Below are 14,205 nucleotides of genomic sequence, written 5' to 3'. Positions count from 1 at the left end.
AGAAAGCAAGAAAGTTCAAGAAAAACCTCTGCTTCTGCTTTATTGACTACACTAAAGTCTTTGTGTGGATCACAACAAAATGTGGCAAATCCTCAAAAAGATGGGAGTACCAGATCATCTTACTTGTCTCCTGAGGAAGTTTATGCAGGCCAAGAAGCAACAGTGAGAAGCAATCATAGAACAAGATTTGGAAAAGGAGTATGACAAAGCTATATATTGTTACCTTATTTATTTAACTTACATGCAGAGTACATCATGTGAAATGCCAGGCTTGATGAATCAAAAGCTGGAGTTAAGGTTGCCAGGATAAATATCAACAATCTCAGATATGCAGACAATACCACTGTGATGGCAGAAAGTGAAGAGGAATTAAGAAGCTTCTTGATGAGGGTGAAAGAGGAGAGTATTAAAAGCTGGCTTGAAGCTTAACATAAAAAAAACTAAGATCTTGACAACTGGTCCCATCACTTCCTGGCAAAAAAAGGGAGAAGAAATGGAAACAGTTTAGATTTTATATTCTTGGACTCAAAGATCACTGCAGACAATGGCTGCAGCCATGAAATTAAAAGATACTTGCTCCTTGAAAGGAAAGCTATGGCAAATCTGGACAGCATACTAAACCTACTAAACAGCATATTAAAAAGTAAAGACATCACTTTGCCAACAAAGATCCATATAGTCAAAGCTATGGTTTTTCTAGTAGCGATATATGGCTGTGAAGGCTGGACTATTTAATAGTGGTGCTAGAGAAAGTTTTTGAAAGTCCCTTGGACAGCAAGGAGGTCAAATCAGTCAATACTTAAAGAAATTAATTCAGACTACTCATTGGATGGTGTGTCAGTAAGGCAATAAACACAACATCAACAATAATCGTGAATATGCCTATGTGGTTCTATATCACAAAGTATGAGAGACTCTCCATACAGAAGGTAAAAGAAGTACAACATTTATTCAGACACCAGAGAATCATATCCCATAACCAAACGTTCAGCTCCCACAACCAGTCAGACCACAGCAAGGAACTTAAAACACCATATCACAGCCTGGAGCCTCACCATCCCAAAACCTCTCTGACCACCTGCTGGGATCTTCCCCAAACACAAACTCACAGTACAGCTAAATCACCCTGTTCAGTTCTAACCATCATGAGGGCGGCCATTAGCAGCCATTAGCAGTCATAACTGCTCTCTCTCTCTCTCTCTCAGCATTTCCTGTGACATAACTTTAACTTTCTTTTCCTGTCAGGAAGCTCCTCCCACCACATGTGACTCAGTCTTCCTGTGACATAAGCAGGTCACCTGGCCTATTAATGGGTGGGAAAGATCTTCAAATCTAAATTGCTATTACAGATAGTCAAATACTGAAGCTGAAGCCTAAATACTTTGGCCCCATAATAAGAAGACAGGACTTATTGGAAAAGGCTCTGATACTGTGAAAGACTGAAGGCAAAAAAGGAGGGAGGGAAGGGACAGCAGAGGATGAGATGAACATGAACTTGGACAGACATTAAGAGACAGTGGAAGATAGAAGGGCCTGATATGTTATGGGGTCATGGGGGGTCATGGGGTCATCAATCAGATATGACAATGACTGAACAACAACATGGAGATAATAATACTTCTGCCAACTAACTGCCTTCCAGAGTTGCTGTTAGGGAGATGCTTTTGGAAACCCTAAAGCACTATATATATGGATTATGATTGGCAAGATCTCAGTTGATCCTCAGAAGATTGCTATGAGTTAGGACAGGAATTATCATCCCCATTTTGCAGATGAATAACATGAGGTTCAGAGTAGTTTAAATGACTTGCCAAATGTCTCATAGCTAACTAAAACTGAAATAATCAAAGCCAGATCTAGAATTCAGATCTCTTCTAATATACTGTAGTTAACATGTCCCGTACCTGTCAAGTCTTCTCTCCCCTGAGTTAAATAGCCACTGTTCTTTATCATCTTTATATTCCTATTCTTTCCACATCATGATTTTAAGACCCTTCACTATCTTGGTCATTTCAGTTAATTGCATGATTTTGGGGGTGGGGTAGGGGAGGGGGTGAAAGGTAGCCTTTTTATTTTAATCTCATCTATTTGGGGTAGGAGGTAAGGGACCTTAAAAAGAAGTCATTGTTATCCTCTTTTAGTCCTAATCTTAATCTTCTTTACAAAAGTGTGTAAAGCCAGATTTCTTAGTCAAGGGCAAAATATATCACCATGTTCTTTATTCTAAAATGGATCCCACTCAGATAATGAGATATACCTCCGTCATACAAAATACAAACGACCTCTTATTGCCAATCGGGTCAAGTTCTGCAATCAACCAGTCTAACATAGTTCATTAGGGACTCCTGGTTGTATCATTATAAATTTTCTCTGGTTGTTGTCAACACTTCTCTGTTGTATATGCATCCCATCTAGTTCACTTTCTGGTAATTTGCATGAACTTTGACCCTCCTTGCTGTTAGTCCTCAGAAATAAATGTTGCATAATGTTATCTGATTTTATCTGTATTTTGATATATTAGAACCCCGTGTAACATTTCTTCTTGATCTTCCAGGTGTCCCGGCTGTAATTATAGTTATTGTCCTGGCTATATCACCAGATAACTATGGACTTGGTTCCTATGGAAAATTCCCCAATGGCTCACCTGATGAATTGTAAGCACAGATCTTCCAGAAGGATTGCTGTTGCTTGTTAGGAAACTAACTTCTCAGAAAAAATTGCATGATGGAATCACTATGTTGGCACAGACTCCCTTCCTAATAAAAATTGGTTAAATTTATAACCGTTCTTGTGGTCAGGGCTGTAATAAAGCAAGCTGTTTGGAAATTCCACTTGGCTACTGGAGTATAGGAAAATAAAAGGAAGAATTTTGAAAATCTTCATATAAGCTTATAAGAAAAAGAAAAATTACATTAAGTTGATGATAGCAGATGAAATATAGTACTCACTACAGTATTTCTTTTAATTTTCTATAAAGATGCAAATTCTACTTGAGATTTCAAAGGAAGGAGTAGTGAGTAGTGATTTGTGTTACTTTTCTTCTTTCATGGTTGATGCACATATAGATCCTTTTATAGAGTAATTATACTATGTGGTAACATACAATGCCATGGTTTATTGTTTGTTTTTTTTTCTTTTTCCATTTTAGTTGTTGGATCAACAATAATGTTGTATTTTACATTACCGTAGTAGGATATTTCTGTGTGATATTCCTGTTGAATGTCAGCATGTTCATTGTAGTACTGGTCCAACTTTGTCGTATTAAAAAAAAGAAGCAACTTGGTGCCCAAAGGAAAACAAGCATTCAGGACCTTCGAAGTGTTGCTGGCCTGACTTTTCTACTGGGAATTACTTGGGGATTTGCCTTTTTTGCCTGGGGACCAGTTAATCTCTTATTCATGTACCTCTTTTCCATCTTTAATACTTTGCAAGGTAAGTTTTCTGATTTTAGATAGGTTAAAGAGCATCTAGTTGACTGTATAAATGAATATATAGAAACAATTTTCAATTGGTTGTTGAAATAAGAAATGCTATGCAAAGTGTGTTATTCAATAGAATTAGTTAAAAGATGGATTCGCCTTTGAGAAGAATGCTTTCTGATCATCCTTATTAGAGAAAAGATGATTTCTAGAATTCATGAAATTATTTTTGGCTGATATAATTTTGCAGGTTTTCACCATGAAGGGCAAAGCCAGGCTGCATGCCTGAGAATTGCTGACTCACTGTTTTAGCCTTACATAATACCCTTCCATCTCTTCTCTGATTTCCTCATTTGTAAAAATGAAGCTAAGAGTGAGTGTTCCCTCTTTAACTTACAAAGTTTTTAAGATCAAATGAAAGAAAGTCCACAGCAGGTCATGGGAATTTCAGAACATAACGATGTAATACTATTTCACAGCTGCACAGAACCCATTTATATAAGCATTGAAAACATAGGTACAGATTCTATCCAAGCACAAACACCTGGTGAGTACCTAGTTAGTATAAGGTACTGTGATAAGCAGCCCCTGTGACATTTGGGGTACCAAAAGTTAAAGGGTCCCACAGGAAGCCAACCTAGAAATTCTAGTAGCGACTACCAAGGGATAATGAGATATGGCATTCCTATCAAGACCACCACTTTGCCCATTCCTCTAAAAGCATGAGAATCAGGGGACGGTCATCAGGATAGCCAGGAAATAAAACAGAAACCGAAAATTAATGCCAGAGCCAACCTGTTTTAATAACAATGCAGCTAGCAGCTACCATGGCTGTGTAAGACCAACGACAACCAGCACACAGAAGGCTGCCAACACAGGTTCTTTTGATCTGCTTTACTAAGGAATGTAACTTTAAGGGGTTAACACACATACAAATATCATTCACTTAGTTCAAGAGGAAAAGCCAGCACCCTGAACTTCAGAGCAAATACAAGCATACACAATATAAACAGACCAAATCACAATCCATAGTTACCAAGAAAGCATCAACATCTAGATTTAAGCCAGGGGTGCTTAAAATGGCTGCCCAGAGTCCCATGCCACTCTTCTAGTGACTGGGAGCCCCAAAGGAGAACACCACCTCCTGGGTTTATATATCTTGTTCAGGGTCCAAGGTGTCACAATGTGTGTGTGACTCAAACCCATATGATCTAAAAGCATCACAAACCTGGGACTCAAATCCACATGGCCTAAAAGCCTCTGGCATTGCAAACATGTCACTCAAACCCATGCAAACCAGGCTTTCCCTTGAGGCAAGGAGGTCATCAAAGACTCCTAATTTAATCAAGGAAACAAAGGCCAGACTCATCAAGGGCACTTGATTAAATAAATGCTCCAAAAGAGAAAACAGTAAAAGAAAGTCCCACCTTAATTAATATTACACCTGTTTCTGCAGTTTTGTGGCATAGTTTTGTACCTAGTCATACTGCTTGATACCCTAGAACTGGGGTGGGGAACCTGCAACCTCGAGGCCACATGTGACCCTCTAGGTCCTCAAGTGCAGCCCTTTGAATCCAAATTTTGCAGAACAAAATCCCTTAATAATATTATTTATTAATATTATTAATAAATAATTATATAAATGTATTATATAATATAATTATATGATTGATAGAATATTACTATTATTATTGTAATTATATAATATCATATATTACGATAATTAATAATATTATTAAGGGCCACATGTGGCCTTGAGTCCGCAGGTTCCCCACCTCTGCCCTAGGAGTTATTTTCATATTTAGTCCTATTTATCCTCTCTATGAATTCTAGAGTGTAGTGTGTGTGTGTGTGTGTGTGTGTGTGTGTGTTTGTGTGTATGGAGGAGGAGAAGTTAAAGTAAAATTTGAGATTGTAGACTCTGCTGGGAAATATTTAAAAGGTAGGCCGATGTGTCTTAGGAGTATGTCTCCCTTATGGTTAATGCTAGAAAAACAAATCACTGAAATAGTGGGATGATGAGCTAGACAGATAGGTTCTTGTGGATTGTCTTTTAAATAATAGCTCCCCATTTTAAAATTAGGCATAGCTAGATCCATGTGTTTCAAAAGACTCATAATTGTGTTCTTTAAAAAAGAAAATTTCAGAGTTGTGGAGGTCACTGTTCTTTAAAAAAATATCAATCATTCAGTGGCCTGGTTAGTTTTGTAATGATTGTACCATACTTTGGCAGTAGAAAGCATAGAGCCTGGCACTTTCAAAATATATCAACAGTAATGCCTTGTCTCTGGATTCACTTTGCTTCTAGCCTTTCTCTTAAGTATCAGTTTTTAACTTTGTGTTCACATCTGCTTTCCTCATCTCATTCTTCTATTGGTTTTGGCTCCAAAAATGTCATTTTGTGGTTCCACTTATTTCAAAGCAACAAATCATTCTACTATTTTCCAAGAAATCCCAACCTGAGATTAATTTAATTGTACATTATAGCTTTTTCTCCTTATTTTGTTCAGCTTGGAAAGCATCAAGTATGCCTGCAGGTCACATGAAGTGTCTCTTTTAACTTACAATATTTAGAATGAGGTAAATGGAATATCTAGCAAATTATTTCCATAAATCATCATCATCCACAAATTATATTCAAGAATCCACTGCCTTTCTTATGATAGATTAGCTCTTAATATGAATGGCATGTTAAGCTGTTGCATTATAACCTGATAAGAGTAATAGACCAATCAGCAAGCATTTATTAAGTACCTGCTGTGTGCCAGGCACTGTTCTAGGCTCTGGGAATACAAAGACAGAAATGAAATACAGTATTCTGTTAATACTTTACTTGGTTAAGGCAAGATAATTTTGGGGAAGAGGCACTGGAAGCTGGGAAGAATCAGGAAAAGCCTTGGGTAGGAGGTGGTTCCCTAAATAATCTTACAAGGCAACTTGGGAATCTAAGAAACAGAGATGAAGAGGTGTGTATTTACTATGTAGTGGACAGCATGGGTAAGGCACAAGAAGTGTCATATGTGAATCCAGAAGGCCAGATTGACTGGAGTAAGGAGGGAATGAAGGAGTAATGCATAATAAAGATGGAAAACTAGTTTGGAATAAGACTATAAATGGCTTTCAAATGCCAAGTAGAACAGTTACCTAGAGGAATAGGCAGCTACTGAAGTTTATTAAGCAGGAGAATGACGTGGTTAGATCTGTGTTTTAGGGATAACACATTGATAGCTGTGTGGAGGATAGGTTAGAGAGAGGAGAGACTTGAAGTACTGTATCTAATTAAGAGACTAATACAATAATAGTACAGGAAAAAGGTGATGAGGGCCTGGATTAATGCGGTGGCTATGTGAGTTGTGAGAATGGGGACAGATTTGAGAGCTGTTGTGGAGGTAGAATGGACAAGAGTTGACAACTGATTGGGTGTCTACAGTGAGGGAGTTCTATGGTTGTGAACCTGGGTGACTGGAAGAATGATAGTGCCCTCAGTAGAATTACAGACATTCAGACAAAGGGTGAGTTTGGGGAAAAGGATAGAGTTCTATTTTGGTCATGTTGAGTTTGAGATGCCAATAGATGGACAGGTGGAAATATCCAATAGATCCAATAAAAGCAGGACTGGGGCTCAAGAAGATACAGAATAAAGGAAGCTTAGAGAAAAGATAATGAAATAAAATATTTATATTGATTGAAACCAGGAGAGGCATTGTAATGCAGTGGAAAGAGCCATGGATATGTAGTCAGAAGATCTGAATTCAAGATCTGCCCCTTAGTACACTGTAACCTTGGGCAAGTCATCAAATCCCTCTGGGCCAAAATTTCCTCATCCATAAAATAAAGGGTTTCAGGTTTAAGGTCCCTCCCAACTCTAAATCCATGATCTTTTGATCCTATGTTTTGTGTAACATTCAAGATGCCCATCTTCCTGGCTAGTAAGAACAGATGTGAACCCCAGTAGGAACAAACCTGTTATCTTAAAATCAAGATTTAGAAAATTAGTAAGCTGACAGGAAAAGGGGAGAGAAATGTTGGCACGAGAAGAGTATTCACTTTAAAAAAATTAGTTAGGAAAAGATTCATCATGAGATTGCTTTAGCTAGAAAGCTTCCCTAGTAACTTGAAAACATTTAATTTTTAAAATTATTTTTCTAGAATCCATATATTAAATTACATTATGCCTACTAAATAGAATTCTATTAGAAAGTATGAATATTTAGATGTCATTAAGAATATTAAATTAAATTCTATTAAATAGAATTCATCATTATCTATTCATCAGCATCTAACTCTACTAAAATTATGAAACCATTAAGTTACTTTTCCTTTATTTTTTAGGATTCTTCATATTCATCTTCTACTGTGTAGCAAAGGAAAATGTCCGGAAACAGTGGAGACGATATCTTTGTTGTGGCAGATACAGGCTGGCCGAAAATTCTGGTAAAAATGCACAAAATATTACTAGTGCTATGCTTAAGTGCTATTTCTTCTTTTAAGTTTCTAGAATATCTACAGGTGAACTATATAGAAACTATGTATATTAAAACAACATGTCCAAAAAGGCCAGTATATCTACAAAATGATAAATGAAACCTGTGCAAATTCAAAGAAAGTCTTTACTCAGAAAATTTTAAAGTATAAATTTCACACATATTTGTTAATAGTTCAATGGTCCAGTAGTCTAATAATCCATTCTATTATATTCATTAAAACTCCAATGTCAGCTTGAAAGCATTCAGTGGAATGCTGCAGAGATCTATGCTGTTTAAAATTCTTACTAATAAATTGGATAAAGATATAGATGACCAGCTTATTAGATTGCAGGTTGACAGTGCTTAATAAGGCTGCTAGGAGTCAAAATTCAAAAAAGTTCTTGGCAGGCAAAACTACCAGGCCAAATTTAAAAATACGAAATTTAATAGAGGTCTTTTAACATGATCACAGATTTAGAGCTGGAAAGGACCTTCAAGGTCATGAAGCCCAGACTTCTCATGTAATAGATGAAAAAATCAAGATAAATGAAAAGCCTTACACTGGGGTTCAAAACCTCAATTTCAGAAGTGTCTCTGGTGGAATGTTGAAAAGGCAGTTTGCTTGAAAAAGATCTGGGGGTTTTAGTGGACCTCAGACTCAATGTGAGTCAACAATTATAGAGCAGCCACAAAAGCAAACGCAATTAGTCTGAATTAAGAAAAGTAAAGTGTCCACGAATAAGGAGGTAATAATTTTGCTATGCTACAGACTATGCCCAGAATGCCATGTTCATCTCTGAGCACAACATTTTAAGATAGACATTAATAAGGGTTTGTGGGGGGGGGTTTGCAATATTTTTATTATTTATTGAAGGCTCCAAATTGACAAAATCCAGAAAGAGACAATGTTACTGCTCCCCCCACCCCCACCAAAGGTCTAGAGTTCAAGTACAATGCAATTCCAAATGTTTATTGGAGATGAACTTCAGTGAACATAATCTGATCGGGCAGAAGGTGGGGTGGTGGGGAATCTCCTCTAGTGCAAAAATTCCAGGAGTCTAAGCATTTACAGGAGATAAGAAAAATGGCCTGGAATGGAAAATAGGATGATAATGACTTTGTGTGAATATGCCAAAAGGACTAAAAGCTCCCTGACCTAAATGTCAAATAAAAAGGAAGCTATCTCTCACAGTGGCTAGAGAACTGCGCTTGGAGTCAGAAAGATCTGGATTCAAGTCCATTTGCTGCCATAGTGGCCCTGGGAGAATCCCAACCTCTCAGTGAGACATTTACAAGTTAGAGATGTCCAGGGGAGGCACAGGGCATCAAGGTAACACTATGTGAAGATCAGTTGAAGTAACTGGGATCATTTTGCCTGAGAAGATGTAAGAAACATAAGACAGCTGACTTCAATTACTTAGAGAGTTGTTGCAAGGAAAAGGGACAACTAGAATCGTCCATTTCCTCATCCATAAATAAAGGGAGAGCGCAGGGCTGGGAACAAAGGGTGGAACTTGAAATGAGGCAAATCTGACAATTAGAGCTTTCCAAAAAGGAAATGGTTTGACTCAGAAGTGGGTTTTTCTTCATTGGAAGTCTTTAAGCAAATTCCAGATGACCATTTGTTGAGAGTGTTGTAGAGTGAATTCTTATTCGGGTAAGGGTTAGAATTGATGGCCATTGAGATACCTACCAACTTTGAAATTTTTTGAGTCTGTGAAATGGAGTTCAAAATCAATTGTTATTTTTGTATCCTATTTATTGAGATTCTTCATGAAAATCTTGTTTTAATTTGATTGTTTTCTAACACTAAAGTTAAAGAAACTAACTTTAAAAAATTAACTTCATTGTTCATAATGTATATTCACCTTTTATATTCTAGAGTCTAGATTGGGGAGGTTCCATTAATCAATTTGTGGATGAGCAAACCAATTTCTGTATACAGTTCTTAGCATATTTTGAATTATTTTAATTTGTCTTTTTTTTGTTTTGGGCATATGACAACTAGGATTTAGAAGACCTGGGTTCTAATCCCAGATCTCCCTCTTACTACTCATGATTTGGGGCAAGTAATTTCAGCTTTGGGGGCCTCTCTAATCTTAATTAGCAAAATGGAGGTATGATACTAACTCATAAGATTTTTGTAAGGAAAGTGCTTTGTAAACTAATAATAATAATCTGCAAAATGAGCAGTTAAATGATCTCTAAGGTCCCTTCCAACTCTACAGTCCTATAATCCTACAAATTAGTTTATCCAGCACATGGCTCAGATTTCTTTTTAATGAGAAAATTGAGAAATAGGAAATAATGAGAAAAATCTATTTTGAGGCATTTTCCATAAATATTATGGTTTGTGATTTCTGATGAGATCCAGAAGTTTGTGCCCAAGAAAAGGCTGGAATACAGCACAAACAGTCCAATCGAGCTCAGTGTCTAAATAGTCATGGCTAATCACCACATGGTCGTTTCAGCCATGGTGCCTCGTATCCATCATCATGGTAGCCAAATTGACCGATCTTCATCACTGAAAATAAAATCAGTCACTTTTGCTTTACTCACTGAACAGTAAAGTCTTGAAATATGTAATTCCTTTGTAAGCTCTTGAAGTGTGATAGTAGTTTCTAGATTTCATTATCTCCCATATACCTGTCCCTTGCATTTTTTTTTTGCTTCAACAAACTGCACTATTTTCTGTAATGCTTATTCTGCTATAGACTGGAGTAGAACTGCTACTAATGGTTTAAAGAAGCAGATTGTAAACCAAGGAGTGTCCAGTTCTTCAAATTCCTTACAGTCAAACAGTAACTCCACTAATTCTACCACCCTGCTAGTGAATAATGATTGCTCAGTACACGCAAATGGGAATGGTATGTATATCTCCATCAAGTATTTCTCGAGCTATCTTTTTATGTATTTTTAAAAGTAGATCTCTCCTCTTGTGACATCATTTCTAAGCCCACAGCATGATGACATAGGACATTCATTAAAATGGTTGCCTACTAGAAAAGAGAAATAGTCATCCAATTTGATTCATGTTAGCGTACAGTGGAACTAATTTTCAAAAGAATATCCACTTCTCTTTGGAATTGTTACTGAATACAAAGTTTTAACATTGCAAAGTCTGAACAGAGTATCATCTTCGAATTCCATTGACTGTGCTCCTGGAGAGCCATATTGAAAAGCTCAAATAACCACATAAATTCCTGTGGCATCTTAACTAGACACTTCCTCTATGCTTCAACCTTGCTATTCTGTTACTTATCCTATTTACTAATCCTTTCTTCTGATATTGATTCTTTTAATCAATGTTCAGTTGCACAATACTAAAATATAAAATATGGCCTTCTATATTATCAACAGGTAGATAGGTGTTTTAGTTGCAATGCAATGCCCAGCAATTCTGAAACCTGTCTCAGAAATATCCACCTGTTTTTCCTTTACAAAACTGTGCTTATATAAGCCTTATCTTTTACATCTTTATGTTTTGCTTCTTAATATTTCTATTATTATATTATAAATAATGGCAATTGTTCTTGGCTAGTAGTTATTAGAATGACTTTTCTTCTCATACTGTTCATCACCCTTCATGACTTATTGAATACAGTCTGTGAGTGGTTAGTATATCTGTCCAAAAAACCTCAGGTCTCTCAAAGTCACAAGTTCTGTTGGTATTGCCGTAATGTACACAGATTCTGAAAAAAATTTTAAAAAGGTTCAGAACCTGTGAGAGATGGAACTTACTCCAGCTCTTTTACAGTGTTATACTATTTTAGAGTGAGAACTTTTATCATTTCCTATGAATAGCAGTGGGAAGTTTAGTTTCCAAGTACTGAGCAGAATAAAAAAAACCAAGATTTGCTTACTCTGGGGTCACAAAAAAAGAAACTCTGTTCCAAAGAGAAGGAGTCATAGGTGTGTGATGAGTCACCAACAATGCAAGTAACAGGGCATGTTAAGAAGTATATTAATATTGGGCACCATGGTGCTCACCTGTAGCCCCTGTTGCTGAGATGCTGAGGCTTGAATTCAGGAATTCTGAGCCACAATAAGACTAAAGCTAATCAGATATACGCACAAGTCCAGCACCAATATGGTGAGGCCTTGAAGCAAAAGGCTATCAAGATTATCTAACGAGGGGTAAAAGCAGCCCAGGTCAGCAAAGCTGAGCAGGAGTTTCTATGCTGATCAGTATTGGGATAAGGCCCATGAGTGGTGAAGACTCCATCTCAAAAAAAAAAAAAAAAAACAGGAATACCTAAGATTTTTGACCACAAGTCCATATCTCTTCAGGAAGAGGTTGGATTAATAAGAGGACTGGACTAAACGGATTGGATTTTCTGATCCATTCCACATCTAGGATCCCTTCCAGGTCTAAAACAGTTCTAAAAAATTCTCTGATCCCAAAATAAAATATAACTATGTCCTATAATTATTAAGGAGGAAGCTTCTCTGTGCAATGCGTATGATAGGAAGGAATAAGATGTTCTCATCTTTTAATAAATGGTTCCTCCTGCTAATTCATGAAATGAACCTGCTTATCTTCCTCTAGGAAATGCTTCTACAGAAAGGAATGGTGTCTCCTTCAGTGTCCAGAATGGCGATGTATGTCTGCATGACTTCTCAGGAAAACAGCATGGGTTTAATGAGAAAGAAGATCCTTCTAGCAGCAAGAACCGAATCTCTCTCAGAAGGACTTCAAAGAGGGGGAGCCTCCACTTTGTTGAGCAAATGTGATTTAAAAAAAATTCCCAGCATGGTGCTGGGTAGTGGGGGAGTATCAGAGTCTTAACTTTCACACAGTGTGAGGACATAAAGCTGATTTATTTAGTGCTCCATGTCCGTGGGGAGAACAGATCCAGGACTGGCAAGGACCAGGGGTTGTGGGAAAAAAAAAGAACTTCAAAATTCTGTTAGAGAAGATCCATCAGAAGCTACATTGGAGCTCACATGTGTTTGCAGTTTGAGTCATCATTCTTTCTTTTCAAAGAGAGTTTTTTTAGCATTTTTAAAAAAATACAATAGTACTAAATAAATATTCTAAGTAGTACCAATGTAAAACCCACAACTGATTACAATTTAGACGATGCTTATTTCCTTTGTTATCATAACATACAATGGCTGTTAATTACAATTTTTGTGAGTTCAGACCTTCTTGTTGTATATAAGTTAAATGCCACAGACCATTAACATTTTCCTTCTAGTATAAAAACATATATTTATTTCCTATAATGTAAATTGTTTTCCTTTTTTATAGAACAATATGATTATGTTATTTTGTTTCAAGCTGTAACTTAGGAAATGTTAGCTTATTCAGTGAATTCCCAAACTCTGCTCTTTATTAGCTTAGAGATTCTACAGTATGAAACACAGCAGTTTACACAGGCCAACATATAAAGATGCTGGCTAAACTGAAATGTATAAATAGGCCTAGTTCTTGGTTCTGAGACCTGATTCACATCCTTTTAGTCCATTTTAAAAGTGTAGTTAGAGGAAGAAGATGAAGCGTGATGCAGATCACATAACAGAACAATTCTAATCACTAAGCAGCCTCATTCACTGCCACTTGTCAACCCTCTAGAAGCCTTTCAAAAGAAATAAGACATAGTAATATGACTTTTTAATGTAAATGTATATAAGGAAAACATTTGTAATTACTGTTCTTTAGGAGCAAGGTAACTGCATGGTACATGGTTAAGACTGTTAAGCTCTGGTTTACTCTGAGCTATAATTAATAAATACATATATGATATATATAAATATTAAGGGGCATGTCATGTCTCAAAGACAGTTGTACAGTGACAAAGATAAGCATGAGTTTGAGAATGGGAGAATATCCCATGATATTATCTTTCCTATGAATATCAAACCCTGATTTTTACATATTAGATGGGTTTGCCTTTGCTTCCCACTTATAGTATCTTGGTTATTTCCCCAAGTATGTTCTTAATAGGAACTATATGAAGTCTTTAGTTAGCCCTACCCTCTTACCCCCATGGGATCTATTGTATAGATTCACAATACATGTAAAAGTGAATGTGGGGCCACAGGACAAACAACAATGATAGTATGATGTATTTCTGTGAATGCTGTACTTGGTTAACTGCCTTTGCACTGTTTCTTTATATGATTTATTTAATTCTTTTGTATTTATATTTTAAAATGTTGAAACTGGAAAAATAAATATCAAGTTCCTTTCATGAAGTTTTCATAACTTTCATACAGATAAAGTATTTGCAATCCATTTGTTTAAAATGAAAGTGTTGCATAAGTACAATAAATTAACAATAAAGGCCTGAGTATGAAAAACATTAATAACATTT

General features: G+C 36.5%; 1 protein-coding gene across 1 annotated transcript in view; it reads left to right on the top strand.

The window, feature by feature from the left end:
* The window catches only part of ADGRG2 (adhesion G protein-coupled receptor G2), a 106,582-nt gene extending 93,502 nt beyond the window's left edge, over nt 1–13,080 (top strand). Inside the window, 5 exon segments of the mRNA XM_036745032.1 lie at nt 2,555–2,654; nt 3,149–3,432; nt 7,752–7,853; nt 10,600–10,752; nt 12,435–13,080. Coding sequence (XP_036600927.1) covers nt 2,555–2,654; nt 3,149–3,432; nt 7,752–7,853; nt 10,600–10,752; nt 12,435–12,619 — 824 coding nt within the window. The 3' untranslated portion in view covers nt 12,620–13,080.
* Nucleotides 13,081–14,205: the final 1,125 nt, after the last annotated feature.

Source organism: Trichosurus vulpecula, chromosome 2, assembly GCF_011100635.1.
Source record: "Trichosurus vulpecula isolate mTriVul1 chromosome 2, mTriVul1.pri, whole genome shotgun sequence".
NCBI classification, from domain to species: Eukaryota; Metazoa; Chordata; class Mammalia; order Diprotodontia; family Phalangeridae; genus Trichosurus; species Trichosurus vulpecula.
This window is presented reverse-complemented; position numbering and strand designations above follow the sequence as displayed.